General features: G+C 57.2%; 1 protein-coding gene and 1 long non-coding RNA gene across 2 annotated transcripts in view; both read left to right on the forward strand.

Annotated features, from left to right (window-relative positions):
- The first annotated feature begins 1,545 nt into the window (after nt 1–1,545).
- Nucleotides 1,546–3,969, forward strand: LOC113971711. Its single transcript, XR_003535629.1, has 3 exons — nt 1,546–1,701; nt 2,197–2,258; nt 3,805–3,969. It is a non-coding gene; the product is annotated as an uncharacterized LOC113971711 (long non-coding RNA).
- A 6,000-nt stretch (nt 3,970–9,969) lies between these two features.
- STX8 (syntaxin 8) overlaps nt 9,970–13,662 on the forward strand; it is a 127,143-nt gene continuing 123,450 nt past the window's right edge. The window contains exon 1 of the mRNA XM_027691823.1: nt 9,970–10,141. Within this exon, the coding sequence (XP_027547624.1) occupies nt 9,970–10,141 (172 nt within the window). The remainder of the gene's footprint in view (nt 10,142–13,662) is intronic.

A 13,662-nucleotide genomic window follows, 5' to 3' on the forward strand; every position in this document is an offset into this window, starting at 1 on the left:
CAGCCATTGTGAGCTCCTGAGGCCACACTGCCCAAAGAGGAATGTGCTGGGAAGTGGTGCCGTGGGCAAGGAACTCCTGAAAAGTAGATCTGAGCAAAAAAAATGCCAAACCTAGAAGGATTTGTGCTTTTTCAGAGCACTCTGCTTGCCAAGTGCATACTTAGAAAGAGCTCTGGGGTGGATTGCAAAATCTGCCCCATTTGGAGTGGGTTTGGAATACTTTAATCCCTCTTTAATGATACTGCCCAGGAAATGACAAAGCTCTGGGAAAACAAACAGACTGGATTCTGGCTGGGCTCATATCAAATTGTCACACACATTTTTTTCGTGCAGCTGGCTGAATCACAGCAAACCCCTACAACATCCTGCCACAGCTTTTCTTGTTTCTCTGACACTTCTGGCACGAGAATTGGACAATGCAGCAGATTCCAAGGCTCAGTTACATCCAGGTTTGCCCCGTGCTGGAGGGATCTGGTTTGGATGACACTACTTTCAAGTTTACAGATGACAGCTACGTGGGGATTTTAGAAAGAAGCTCCCCCCAACACTTGGTATTTTTGCCCTGGAGCCACGTCCTCTTTAGCTCCTGATGCCTGCACATCCCACTGCCAGGGAAGTTGCAGGATAAGACCATTTTCAGTGGGAAAAGATTTATCTAAATAGTGTAACCACACGAAGTACCCACTGCTCATGGAATGCCCGGTAGGAATAGCTGGGTGTTCAGTATTCCATTCCAGGGACTTCTCAGAGCTGAGCAATCTGCACTAGGGAAAAAGAAATAAAATAAAACATTGGTGTTCTTCCAGTGGTTAATGGGTAAATATTAATCTGTTTTGAGGTTTTGTGGGGTAATAGCTTTTAAAACAGAACATTGAGAACCTTTGTGCTACGTCGGGGTCATGCACAAGAGGAGGCTACACTTGAAAAAATCCACATTAGATTTATTAGTGTTTATTTGAGCCACAGCGAGAAGGGAGACCCAGGGAAGGAATCAGGTCTAACCTGGGCCTGCAAACAGCAAAATGCAAGGTCTGGGATAAAGCAGGGATTTTGTGAAAGCAAATCTTGCAGCCACAAGTCCCAGGTGGAGCCACAGTGGGACCTGAACAGTGTCACTGCTGTGTTTGTGAGCCCAAAGCAAAACACAGGACTAGGGGCAGGGACAGGAGCCCTCCAGAGCTGAGGCATGTCTGGGTGTGGGATTTGATTCAGGGCAGCTCTGCCTCCAAGGGACACAGTGGGAAAACCCAGCTCCCTTCAGGGGGGTGGGATGGGGCCCTGATGGAGTGGGAAGGGAAGTGCAGGGTGGGAGCAATGAGCTGCAGCCCCAAGCAGGGGAAGATGAGCCAAACATCTGGGCCAGCATCCGATTCAGCTGCTCTGCAGCCTGCAAGTGGATTCAGACAAACCACAGAGCAGTGCTGGGGGCTGTGTGGGCTCATGGATTCCCTGGAGCCAGGGGATGTTGTGGCTCCGGCTCCTCACATGAGGGAGGAACATCACAGGTGCTTGTACCCCACTGATGGGGTCACAGAATCACAGGGTCTTCTGAGCTGGAAGGGACCCACAAGGATCCCTGAGTCGATGTCCCACCCGGGAGGGCAGCAGGACAGCCTGGAATCCCTGCAGTCCCAAACCACTGCAGCTCCCTGTGTGCAGGTGCTTTGCATCCCTCTTGGAGGGCACAGTGGAGGCACAGGGGTGGGAACAAGGGCAGGGAGTGGGTGAATGTCTTCATGGACAGCCAGCAAGGCCTGGTGTCTCTCCACACCTCCAGGATCAAAGCTGCTGCTTTGCTTCAGCAACACAGGCCCCACTGGGTATGGAGAGGGATCTTCCAGCAGGGCAGAGCCCTGGGACAGTGTGGTGTGGGATGTGCCAGGGAAGCTGATCCACCTCAGCAGGATCCAAGGGCTGAGAGCAGCTGGGATGAGCAGCAGGACAGGGAGCCTGCTCTGAGCCAGCCCACACTGCAGCCCACCAGGCTTCCCTCCCCCTCCCTGGGCAAATCCCTTGGGGGGTCACAGCAGCAGGTCCTGCAGGGCTGGGGCAGGGCACATCCCTGCATCGGGCTGCAGCTCCAACACTGTTTCTTTGCTCTCTCCTTTTGGATTTGACACAAAAATTCTGCGGTGCTTTGTCCTTCCCCAACATCTGACACAAAATGAGTGTCTTTGCTCTTCCCCTGGCAATCAGTGGCACAGCAGCAAAGCATTGGGCTTGGGAGCCTTCATCAGAGCACTTGGGCTTATAAACCTGTGAGCAGAAAACTGGAGCCACAAACGTGGGAATTCCTCCCCGGGAAGAGGGTGAGGAGGGGCTGCCAGTTCCTATCAGCCATCAGCAGTCAGGGGCATGAGCAGGAGATTCTGATTTCCTCCAGGACCTTCAGACATCAGCCTGGGTGAAGCAGCTCATTAAAAGCAACTAATTGCTGCAGTCATTTGTGAAATGAATTTTTCAAGGTTAATTTAGTTGAGCACTGAGAGCCCTCCATTTAGCTCTGAAGAGGGTGAGCAGCACATGGCACACAGCCCCCACCCCTGCTGCACCCCTGCTCTGGGGACAGACCATCCTGGATGGGGAGCTCCAATCTGGAGCATCCTCTGGGACTGCCAATAGGGAAACCCAGCCCAGAGGATGCAAAGTGCTGGTCCCACGATGGCAGGGTGACCAGCAGGCCAGCTTGGCCTGTGCTTGATGCAGGCACCAGCTTTGCTTTGTCTTGAGATGAGCAATCTCTTCAAAAAGTCCTTTTAACCACTGCAGGAGTACAGGAATACTGGGAAAAGCGGAGCCTGAAACATGAAGTGTTCAGTAAAACTTTGCTGTTCACCTCCCTTATCCCATTTCCCCTTTACCATGTTTCCTTAAGCAAATCTCCCTGTCTGATGGACTCCCAGGTGACATTAAAGACAGCAGGAACTCTCTCTGGGGGCAAAGGAGACATTTGGTGGAACTGGAGTGGTGCTTGGTGGTAGAATCATTTTCTGTTCCTTGCAGACTAAAAGCAAGTCCAAGGGAAAAAACAAGTGCAAAGCCTTTCCTGACCTGTCATTTCAGGACCAGGGTAGGGGTTCTACCAGCCTTTGCTGTCTCCTTTGTGAATGGCCATACAAAACAGCCTGGGCAGGGGTTTCAGTGCTGTGGGACACTGAAGATGAGGTCTCTGCCACGTAGGAGCAGTGGGGACCTCTGTCCATCTGTCATAGAATCACAGAATCACAGAATCACAGAATGTGCTGAGCTGGAAGGGACCCACAAGGATCATCGAGTCCAACCCTCAGCCCTGCACAGGCCCATCCCCAAGAGTCACCCCCTGTGCCCCAGAGGATCAGCCAAACCCTCCTGGAGCTCTGGCAGCCTTGGGGCTGTGCCCACTGCCCTGGGGAGCCTGGGCAGTGCCCAACCAGCCTCTGGGGGAAGAACCTTTGGCTGAGATCCAACCTGAGCCTGCCCTGACACAGCTCCAGCCATTCCCTGGCTGCTGTCCCTGGTCCACTCTCTGTGCATTTGGAACCATGTCCCCCTTGGAAGGAAACAGCTGCAGAGCCCAATTTTGAGTGTGCCAGGCCACAGGGAGCGCCCTGAGCCCCAGCACCCTCCCACCCTGCGGTGGCACATTGAGGTGCCCATCCCACCAAGGGGCTGCCCCCCTGCCAGACACCCTTGGCCAAGGCACGTGTGGGGAAATGCTGGAGTGGAGCTGGTGCAGCTCCACTTGTCCCACCCGAGCACAGACCGACTGTGGTGTCAGGCTGCTGGAAACAGGCTGTTCAGTGGGTCTATCCTGTGTTTACACAGGACCCACCAGCTGTGACAGTGCAGATGTTTCCTGTCTCCCTGGATCTGCAAAGAGCCATTTGGTGGCTGGAAGTGGTTCCTGGAATGAAGCTGTGGATTTGGGCTCCCAGAGAGCACCTGAGCTCCAGCGAGCGGGACGTGCCCGGGCAGTGACCACCTCACCCTGTCCAGGTGAGTGCCTGTCTGTGGCCAGGCTGGAGAGGCAGCTCCAAGGAGGAAAGGTGAGTTCTGGGGCCAGAGCAGGCTCAGCTGTGCCCTGGAATGAGTCCAGCTCCCCCAGGGAGGGACAGAGCCGTGCAGGACGTGGGGATCTGCAGGTAGGCAGGAAGATCCCACGTGAGCAGGACGGGAGGATGTGACTGTATTTACTGTGGGCCCTTGTTGAGTCTCTGTCTTTTCCTTCTCTGGACCCTAGGATCTGAGTGTTGCCATCTCTTCTGGCTGAAGTCTGCATTTAGGAAATACATAAAAGCCTTTTCTGTCCTGAGGACAACCTCCTGGCAAGGCTGGGTGAAAACCTGCTCCATTTCTTTGCCTGAACAATCTGCTGTGCAGCAAAGGCACCAAAGAGCAGCTGTGAACACACAGGGCAAAGCTGTTGGGAAGCTGAGCTGGGCAGTCACAGCCCAGTGGGAAGGACACTTTGCTAAATGGGACTTCTGGGCCCTGGGCCTTTTCTCCAGGATGAGTCATGTGAAACACAACTGGTTTTCTGGTCTCAAGGCCAGCAGCTGGTCTGGGGCTGTGGCTCTCACTAGCCAGACACCCAACCAGGGAGTCACAGCCCAAATCTCCAGGCGAGGTGGCACCATCCTAGACCTTTCCACCCAAAGGCTGTTGGAAGCTCCCAGAGAGGAATTCTGCTGTTCCACCTGTGAGTCCTGGCCTCTGGGAGGTTCACAGGCCACAGAAGGCAGCAGGAGAGGCAAGTCCTTTCAGAGCTCCCCTGGTGCTCTCACCACACAAGATCTGAGGTTCAGAGGCACCTCTGGCCCAACCCCTGCTCCCAGTGGGGCACCAGAGATCAGGTAGCTGAGTACTGTGGTCAGGGTACCTCCAAGGATGGAAGTTCCTCAGCCTCACTGGTTCCTGGTCCAGGGTCCAGCCACCCTCATGCTGAAAGGCATTTTTTTGCTAAATCTCATCAGATTGTCCGTGTTTGTGACTCGTGTCTGGTGCCTTTTTCACTGTTTACCTCTCAAGAGAGATCATTGCTCCTGTCCCTGCACCCTTCCATGAGGGGTTTGAAGACAGAAGGCCACCAGACCTCCTTTCACCTGCTCCAGGCTCAAGAAATCCACCTTTCCAACCTGTGTAATGTGTCCCACACCTTCTTGGACCTCAGCACTGAGCTCTCTCCACTTTGTGTTGTGCTTGTTCTTGGAGCCCCCCAAATTGCACACAGTTAATTCAGAAGTGTCCCAACAAGTGCCATACAGAGGGGTACAATTAATTCTCTCTCCTGATGCTCTCCAGTCTTCCTCAATTGCATCTGTGGAGTCTCTTGGGAGCCACAAGTGCTGCATAAGGACCATGATGGGACCTTGGCACACACCACTCAGAAGCCCCTTGTTTGAGGAAAGGACACCAGGGATGGTTTGCTTTTAACCAGTTCAGCATCAATGAGTCTCAACACTTTTCTCTAACTGGAAAAACATGAGAAGCCTTGCAGCAGTAAGTCCTATTTTCATCCCATTTTGTGATGAAAAGCCAAGCCTAATGAGCAGGACACCGAGTGGGATGGAAACACTGACTGCTTTGCTTTGCTTTGCCATTTAATAGCAAAAAATCCAGCACACCCTATTCATCTGCATCTCCTACTCTTTTCCCATCTTGCCAGCTTTCCAAGACTCTGAAGCTGCTTTGGAGCCTGTGGTGGATTTTCCCCTCTGCTGTAGGACCATCGTGGCCACCACCCCTCCTGTTGTGTCTCCCCCGAGGTGTCTGAAGTTCTTGGGCTGTTGCCACCTGGGATTCATTCCAATGGCAGAGCTGCAGTGAGGAAGAGGCCCTGGGCAGGGCAGGGGGAGTCCGTGTTTGTTCCTCAGAAATGCTGATGAGCACCCAGGGGAAGGGCAGGGGGTACCAGATCCACTCAGCTGGCCTGGGTCAGACTGCCCAGGCTGAGCTGGCCACTGCCAGAGGGGAAGGTGTGCAAGCCCAGGGCCAGAGCCACCTCCTCAATGGGATATTAACAATCCATGGGATGGGAGAGCCAAATCCTCCCCTCTGCCTGGTTTGCTGGTGTGGAGCTGGAGCAACCAACCTGTTCCCACCCACCCAGGCAGGACTCGGAGCTGCTCTGGGTTCTGTCATGTTCTGTCAGAGCCCTTCCCTAGGGATGGAAAAGAACTGCAGTGCCAAGAGTTGTCTCTTTCCTGCCCCTCAAATGAGGAACCTGGCACAGCAGATTGTTTTGCTTCTGCCGTGGTTTCTCTGTCCTTTCTCATCACAAACCCAGGCAAATGTTGGGAATGGCTCCTGGGTGGAGCAGAGAGCAGCTGGTGGGGCCTTCACTTTGCAAAGCTGCTGTGCTCCAGAGGAGCTGCTGGAGCCAACCTCCTTCTCCTACCTGCACAGCCTTGCTGCTGTCAGAGCTTGGATTTTGGAGAGCCGTGGCAGGGCTGATTGAGGGCTTCAGTTCCAAGTTTTCCTCCTGTGCCCCTGAGCTGCAGTGAACCCTTTCCTGACTCTTTGGCTTCTCTCTCCAGTGACAAACCCCTGGAGCAGGGACTGTCTGTGCATGACCATGTCCTCACCTGGGCTGACCTGAACACTTTCCCAGAAGCAAATATTTCCTCTGCTGTCTCATGCACTGTGGAGCTGGAGCAGGTCCTGGGCAAGGATGCCACCCTCAGTGAGGATTTCTACCTGCACTATTGCAGACGAACTCTCTTCCTGCCAGCACAGATATGTGGAGGCAAATTCCCTCCCCACAGACCGAAGGAGTGAGTGCCTTTCAGGGAGCAGGAATGCTCCCTGTTGGGAGCAGCTGACCAGCAGGCCTGGCTGGTCTGGGGACACAGGGACAACTGGCTTGTTGCTGGTTGACTCAGCTGTCACCTCAGTCAGCCCATCCACTTCTCCATGCCTGATTTCTCCAGACCCCAGGAGGACACAGGATTCAGAGCAGGGTGGATCCCCCCCAGCAGCCCCAGGGGAGGCACACCGGGTACTTGGTGGACAGTTTCAGCTGTGGTTGAGTCCAGGGAAGCCAGTCCTTGTGCCCTCTGTCCCTGCAGGGCACCCAGGACCCTGGACAGGGATGCAGGACAGGGTGCTGAAGCACAGACTGCTCTGTCTCTTGGTGTCCTGGGGTGACAACCCTTGGTGTCCTTCCCATTCTGGAGGAGACCACTGGCTCCAGGACCTGTGCTGTGCATCTGGAGCTGTGGGGCTGCAAACTCAGCTTGGATGCTGCATGGGGGAAGGTGGAGGGGGGCAGGGATTGTACCCCAAATCATTCATCTGCCGACCAGTCTGTGGGACAGCCTCAGCCATGCCCAGCCCTCCCTGCCTGCCACCCATCCTGCCTGGGACAGCTCTGCAGAGCACCCTCACCCTGCCCCAGGGCTGCCAGGAACACCGGGCTGGGCATGGAGGATGCCTGAATGCCCCAAACCAGAGGAGGTGAAAAACTCATGGGGACTGAAGCCAGAACTGGACAGTTTAGCCACTGTTCCTGGGAATGCCTCCTCGGAGCCAGTGCCCTCAGCACCTACCTGCATTTCCCACCCTCGGCCGTGCAATCCCACACACGGCGATGGGAGCCGTGGGGAACGGGGCTCTGAGGGAGCACTGCTGACGCATTCCCAACAAAAATGGTGTGAACTTCCCAGCAAAGGCCACGGGGAAGCAAAGAGGAGGGAAGGAACTGAGAACAAGAGACAAAAGCACAAGCGGAGCGCTTCGGTCTGGCAGCAGGAGCGCTGTGCTGGGAAAACCCTCGGATTGATTGCAAGAGTTCTGGCACGTTGAGGGAAGAGGGGAACAAGGCCCTGGACAGTTTCTAAGAAGTGATGGTTCCTTGAGTCTTTTTCCTGGGATTTTCTGCCTGGTGGAGATTTTCTGTGTGGTGGGGCTGAGGGGATGCAGGGACATGTGATGTGGGTGCCCCCCTGAGCTGCAGCCTGAGAAGGGATCCAGCTCCCCACAGTGGGTGTCCCTCGGGAAAAGCTGCAAAACCAAACGTGGGGGGGAATTTCAGGGGTGGGAAGTGGCACAGCAGTTCCTGAGGGTGCTGGGGCTGGGCCAGCCTGGGAACCCTGATCATGCCTGGCTACCCCGGCCTGGGGAGCACAGTGGGGGTGAGTATCTGGCCCTCTCCAGGGCTTGTAGCAGCTGTGTCCCAGCACAGGTGTCCTGGCCTGGTAAGTGTCCATATCCAGGGTGGCTTGGCTAAAGCAGCTCTTGTGCAATGGAAAATGACCCTGAAGATCCCTTTGGAGAAATGCACCATCCCCATTCCCAGGGAAACCCCTGCCCTCTCCAGCTCTCAGAGCTCCTTGCAACCCTCCTTGGATTCACAGGTGCTGGGCAGGAAGGACCAGAGCAACCCCAGCATGAACCTGGGTCATCTCCTTCCTGCTCCATCATGTCACACAGCCCTGGTGAGAGTGGGGTGGGCTGTGATGACTCCACAAGGACTCCTCTGTGCCCACAGAGGTGCCTCAGCAGCAAAGGGAGGATGGTTCCCTTTGGCTGCCCCACCAGGACACCAGCAATGGGACAGTGGTGCCATGTGCCCCTGGATGATGGACAAGGCTGGGCAGGGATGTCCTCCTCCCTGGGGCCCTGTGGCACATGACTGGGACCAGCCCAGCAACCTGGCTGCCTTCCTGCATGGGCCTTGTCTGGCTCTCCTCCTCCTGGCTGTTTGACCCATTCCAAAACATGGGCACTGAAAATGTCACTGCTGCGGTCCCTGGGAAAATGAGAGCATTGATTCAGGCTGACAAATGGCATCCCCACTTAAAAACATATGAACCTTCTGCCACCTCCTGCTCCCACTGCCCTGGGAGCAACAGAGCTCCCAGTGCAGGATCCCACCCACAGCAGGGCTGTTTTTACACATGTTTTGGCTCAGCAGCCTCTGAAAACTGGGGAGAGAGTTCCTGTGCCTCCAGATGGATTCCCAAATGGAATCCCAAATGGAAGTGTGCTGGAACTGTGATCCCAGGAGCTCAGGCTCCAGCCAGCTTCATCCTATCCCAGGAGCAGTGCTGGGGAGGTGTCTCAGGCAGGAACAGGCTCCACTCCCCAATGTCCAAGGGGACCTGCTGGGGCCACTTGCCCTGGGGCTCCCAGGTCCATCCTCAGTCCTTGGAGCAATTCCATTTCCAAAGGGGGAGCAGGAGGGGCACAGAGCTGCCTGCCCAGGGAGCAGGAATGTGCTGTGGGATTCCCCCTCCTGCCTCCGGGCGCAGGTTGCTCCCAGCTCTCACAACAGTCTCAGCACTCTGCAAACAGAATTCAGCCACAACCCAGAACACACTACTGAAAAACCAAACAACAGACACATTCTTCTCCTGAATTCCAGGGCTCTTTCTGCTTCTGATCTCCCAGACAGACCCTGGCAGCCCACATCCTCAGGGAAGGCTTGGTTTGAGTCCCTGCAGCCTCAGTGTGAGCTCAGTCCCACCCCGGGATGTGCACAGGGGTGGCCAAAGGTGGCTTTTTGCTTCTCCACCCAGAGGCAGAGTGAGGCATGAACCACCTCCACCTGCCCAGGTTCCTGTGTTCCCAAACTTCCCCTGGGTTCCAAGGCAAGCCCTTCCTTGGCCGGCTGTGCAAGATTGCTTGAAAGATTCAGCGGCCTTGGGGCATCTCGTGCTGAATTGCTGAGCCCTGGTGCCTACCCTTGCTCCTCAGCTTTGGAATAGGGCTCTGCCAAGCTCTTGCAGTGCCTCATGCTCCTCGTGAGAGCCTTCATCCCACAGAGGGGACACAGCCCCAAACAGGAGGGTGGAGGGGACCCAGCAGGCACATGAGCCATGGATCCACAGAGCTGTGCCTCCTGATCCACCACGTACCATCCCGATGTTCAGGTTGGGCTCTGGCTTCAAATGTGCCCCAGTCCCTGGTGCCCGGGGCCGGGCAGGAGCCCTGGGAACACCTTTACTCCACAGGGAGCGGGAGGACAGTCAGGGACATCCCAGGGCTCCCATGGCCAAGGTGCTGCGGATGATCCGGGTTGTGATCCAGGGAGTGAAGGAGCCTCGGAGGAACAGGCGTTTGCCTCGCAGGCAGCCCCTTGTGGCAGGTTTGCACATGCTTTCCCACTCCGAAAAGCTGCCGGAGGTTTCCATCCCAGGGAGCCCTTTTGTGAGCGGCAGCTGTATGTAAACAAGAAGGGGAATCGGTGGGTGGCAGGGAATTCCCACGAGGATCAGGATAGAAGGCCCTGGGGAAGGGTCTGTGATGGTATCAGGGCTCTGCCAGTGCTGCTCCACCCATTGCACCTGCTGCTGTGGGTTGCACACAACTGCACAGTTGTAGGGGAAGGGAGATTCCCCATGCCCAGGGCAATCCCCAGCAGCTAGAAGGGATCCCAACAGCAGGAAGGGCAGAGAGGCAGGAAGAGAGGTAGGATGTGGAGTAACCCCCTCAGCAGGAGACGGGATGGTGAGGAGCACGGGGGCACCTCGTGCTGCCCATTCTCTCCCCAGAGCTGACTCCAGCAGCTCCCCCGCCTGTGCTCTCCTGGACACTTCCCATGGGCAACTTCTACCCCTGTATCCTGGGAATGTATCCCCTACAGCCTCTTCAGCACCCCTGTGGATTGAAAGGCAAAGGGATATACAGGCAGCATCAGCCCAGGGCTCTCCGTGTGTCCTGGGCTTGGTAAAGGTTGGTGGGGAAAACACTGGCTGCATCTCAGCATTTAGCTCTTCCAGAGCTCAACAGATCATGGCAAGGTCCCCCTGCCCTTCCCTTGGCTCTACCCTGACCTTGACCAGCCGGGTTTGGAGGGTGCAGAGGGAACTCAGCTGCCTTTACCACCCCAGGAGCTGAAGTTCCCATGCAGGACCCCATAGAGATCCATCCTGGGCTGTCCCCGACTGCAGCTCCTCAGGGAAGCAGGAGAGAGCTGACATCGTCTCCAAGAGCTGCTGTGCTCCCTGGGATCACCGCTTCCCTGGATGTTCAGACCTTACGGCCAGCTGGGGACCGCGGCTTGTGCTGAGCTCTGGTGCGTGGGTGTCTCCTCTCCTCACTGTCCAAACGCGCTGCTGTTTTTCCCAGATCCTGGCGAGGGCATCACCTCCTCACTGTTGGGAATGTGCGGTGAGGGGCTGGAGGCGCACGGCTTTCCCCATCCTCCGCACCCTGGATGAGGCGTGTTTTGGCGGAAAACAAAGAGATGCCACATTTAAAACCGTGCTTTTCGTCATTTCCAACTGGAAGCCTCCGGAGGCCCGGCAATGCCTGGGAGCTCTGTCCCCAGCCCCGTGTCACGCTGCCCCTCGGCTGCCGGGGAGGCAGGACGGGGTTGGCACACGGGGACACGGGCAGGGCATCCCGGGGGCTCATCCCAATTCCCACCCCGAGCCGAGGCGTTGCTATTTTTTTATCCCAGTTCGCCAAAATGAAGGGAGCTGGGAGGTTCCCACAAAAGGCTCCCGGCTCATCCAAACTTGGCATTATTTTATACATTTTAACAAACAAGGGGCATCAGCGCTCGCTAGTTGGCGATGACATCGTTTTATTGATTTTTGCCTTTTATTAATTAGCACGCAAACCCCTGTTTGCCCGGTGTATCCCTCCCTCCCCGAGCGGATCAGCGGCAGGCGCGGCTCTTCCCTGCGCTGGAGCCGGGGTCCATACTTCTCTTGGGACGGTCTTCCCTCTTCCTCAAAGCAAAGGATCAGCCGCGCACACACCGCTCGCGGTGCAATCGCTGATTCCTGGCTGTGCTGATCAGCAGCTCCCAAACAACTGGAAAGCTGGATTCAGATCCGGGGGAATGAGCTCCAATCCCGAGGGGCTCCGGGACCCCACGGACCCTCGGGAACGGACCCGGGACACCGGGATGGACCCGAGGGGCGGAGCCAGGGTACGGTGGGCGTGACCAAGGATGAAGGGGCGGGGTTACGGCCCGAGGAGGCGTGGCCTAGGATGGAGTGGGCGGTGCCCGGGCTGTGGGCGGAGTCGAGGTTAAAGTCGGCGGGACTCGGTGTGTGGGCGGGGCCGTGGCTCAGGAGTGCGTGACCGAGGCCGAGGGGGCGGGGTCAAAACATCAGAAGGCGGGGCCTGATTTCGGAGTGGGCGGTGCCCGGTCGGGGGCAGGGCCAAGGCCGGAGGGGCGGGACCTGGCTCAAGGAGGCGGGCCGGTCCCTCATGGCTGGTCCCACCGTGGGCCCGGTCGCAGCAGCAGCTCCGTCCGTCCGGGACTCGCAGCGCTGCCGAGGCCAGGACCTGCGCTCCCGCGGCGCTCCGCTGTCCTGCTCTGACCCCAATGGGCCCGGCCGGGAGCGCGGGGCCCGGGCCATGCAGCGCCCGCCATGTCCGGGCACCGCCCACCGCCCCTGGCCCCGCCTCCTCCGCCAGGTGCCGCCCTCCCATTGGGCCACGCCGTGAGACGCTGCCATGGCAACCGCCACACGCCCGCCCTCCAAACCCTGCTCCCCGTTTCGCCCCGCCCCCTCAGCGCTCATTGGTGCCCGTCACCCCGCAGCGCTGCTCTCATTGGGTGCTGGCCTCGCTGCAGCGCGCGGGGTGGGCGGTGCGTCCCCCTCAGGCCGCCATGAGCTCCCGAGCGGGCTGCGCCTGCTCTTGGACACTCCCAGGGCTGAGGCAGCCACAGGTGCTTTGGCAACTCGTGCCGGGGCCTCACCACTCTCTCAGGGAACAATTTCTCCCCCATATTCCATCTAACCCTGCCCTCCGTCAGTTTGAAGCCATTCTCCCTTGTCCTGTCCCTCCAGGCCCTTGTCCAAAGTCCTTCTCCAGCTCTCAGAGCCCTTCTGGGCACTGGAAGGGGCTCCAAGGTCTCCCACCTCTGAGCAGAGGCAAAACACCTCTTGGGAAGGGTGAGGGACTTCCACGGGAAACTTTCAGCTGGACAAAAAGTCCAGTACATGATCATGGAAACAAAATACACTGAGGATGCCCTGGCAGAGCTTTTTAATTTAAGGGAAAGAGCAATTCTGCAGAGTGATTTGGGCTCTGTGGTTGAAAGTCAGGCATGGGGGCTGTGTCTCACCACCCCTCCTTCCCTGGATACCCCTGGAAGCTACAGGCCATTCCCAGTATGCCGTGTGCCCAGCACTGTGTGAGCTCCTGCCATGCCCTGCTCCTGCTCCGAGTGGGTGCAGAGCTGGAGCACATGTAAGGCAAACCCCCGAGTGTAAAGTGTGTTTGGGGGTGGGAGAGGTTCTCCTCCTGCAGCCACAGTGTTCCCCATGGTCTCCTGCCCTCCCGAGGGTCACATGTTCACATTCCACGGCTCATCCCTGTGGTCCTGACCCGGCAGTCAGGGCACGTTGGTGGAGGCTCATCTGTGTTCAGCACCCACAGTCCCACATCAGCGCTGGGCAAAGGGCTCTGCCCCAAATGTGGGTTCACACCTGGGGCCTCGCTGCAAACCCCAGGCAGGACTTTGCTAATCACCGACCAGCATTTCCAGCCATGGACAAGAGTCTCTGCTCCAGGCTGATGGATCCCGGGGAGTCCTGGTAACCTGTGGAGGCTACAAAACTCTGTGTGTGGCTTGAAGGGTTGTGCTGGGCTTGGGGCCACGGGTAAGTGGGTCTGAGAGTGCTTCTGGTGAGCTTTGGACCTCGGTGTTGGGTTTTTCCTGGGCTCAAAGTTCCTACAAAACCTGCCCATGCTGTGGTGCCACTGGTTTGCTGAACC

The sequence above is a fragment of the Neopelma chrysocephalum genome, unplaced genomic scaffold (assembly GCF_003984885.1).
Source record: "Neopelma chrysocephalum unplaced genomic scaffold, ASM398488v2 Primary Assembly neopelma1_84, whole genome shotgun sequence".
In the NCBI taxonomy this organism is placed as follows: Eukaryota; Metazoa; Chordata; class Aves; order Passeriformes; family Pipridae; genus Neopelma; species Neopelma chrysocephalum.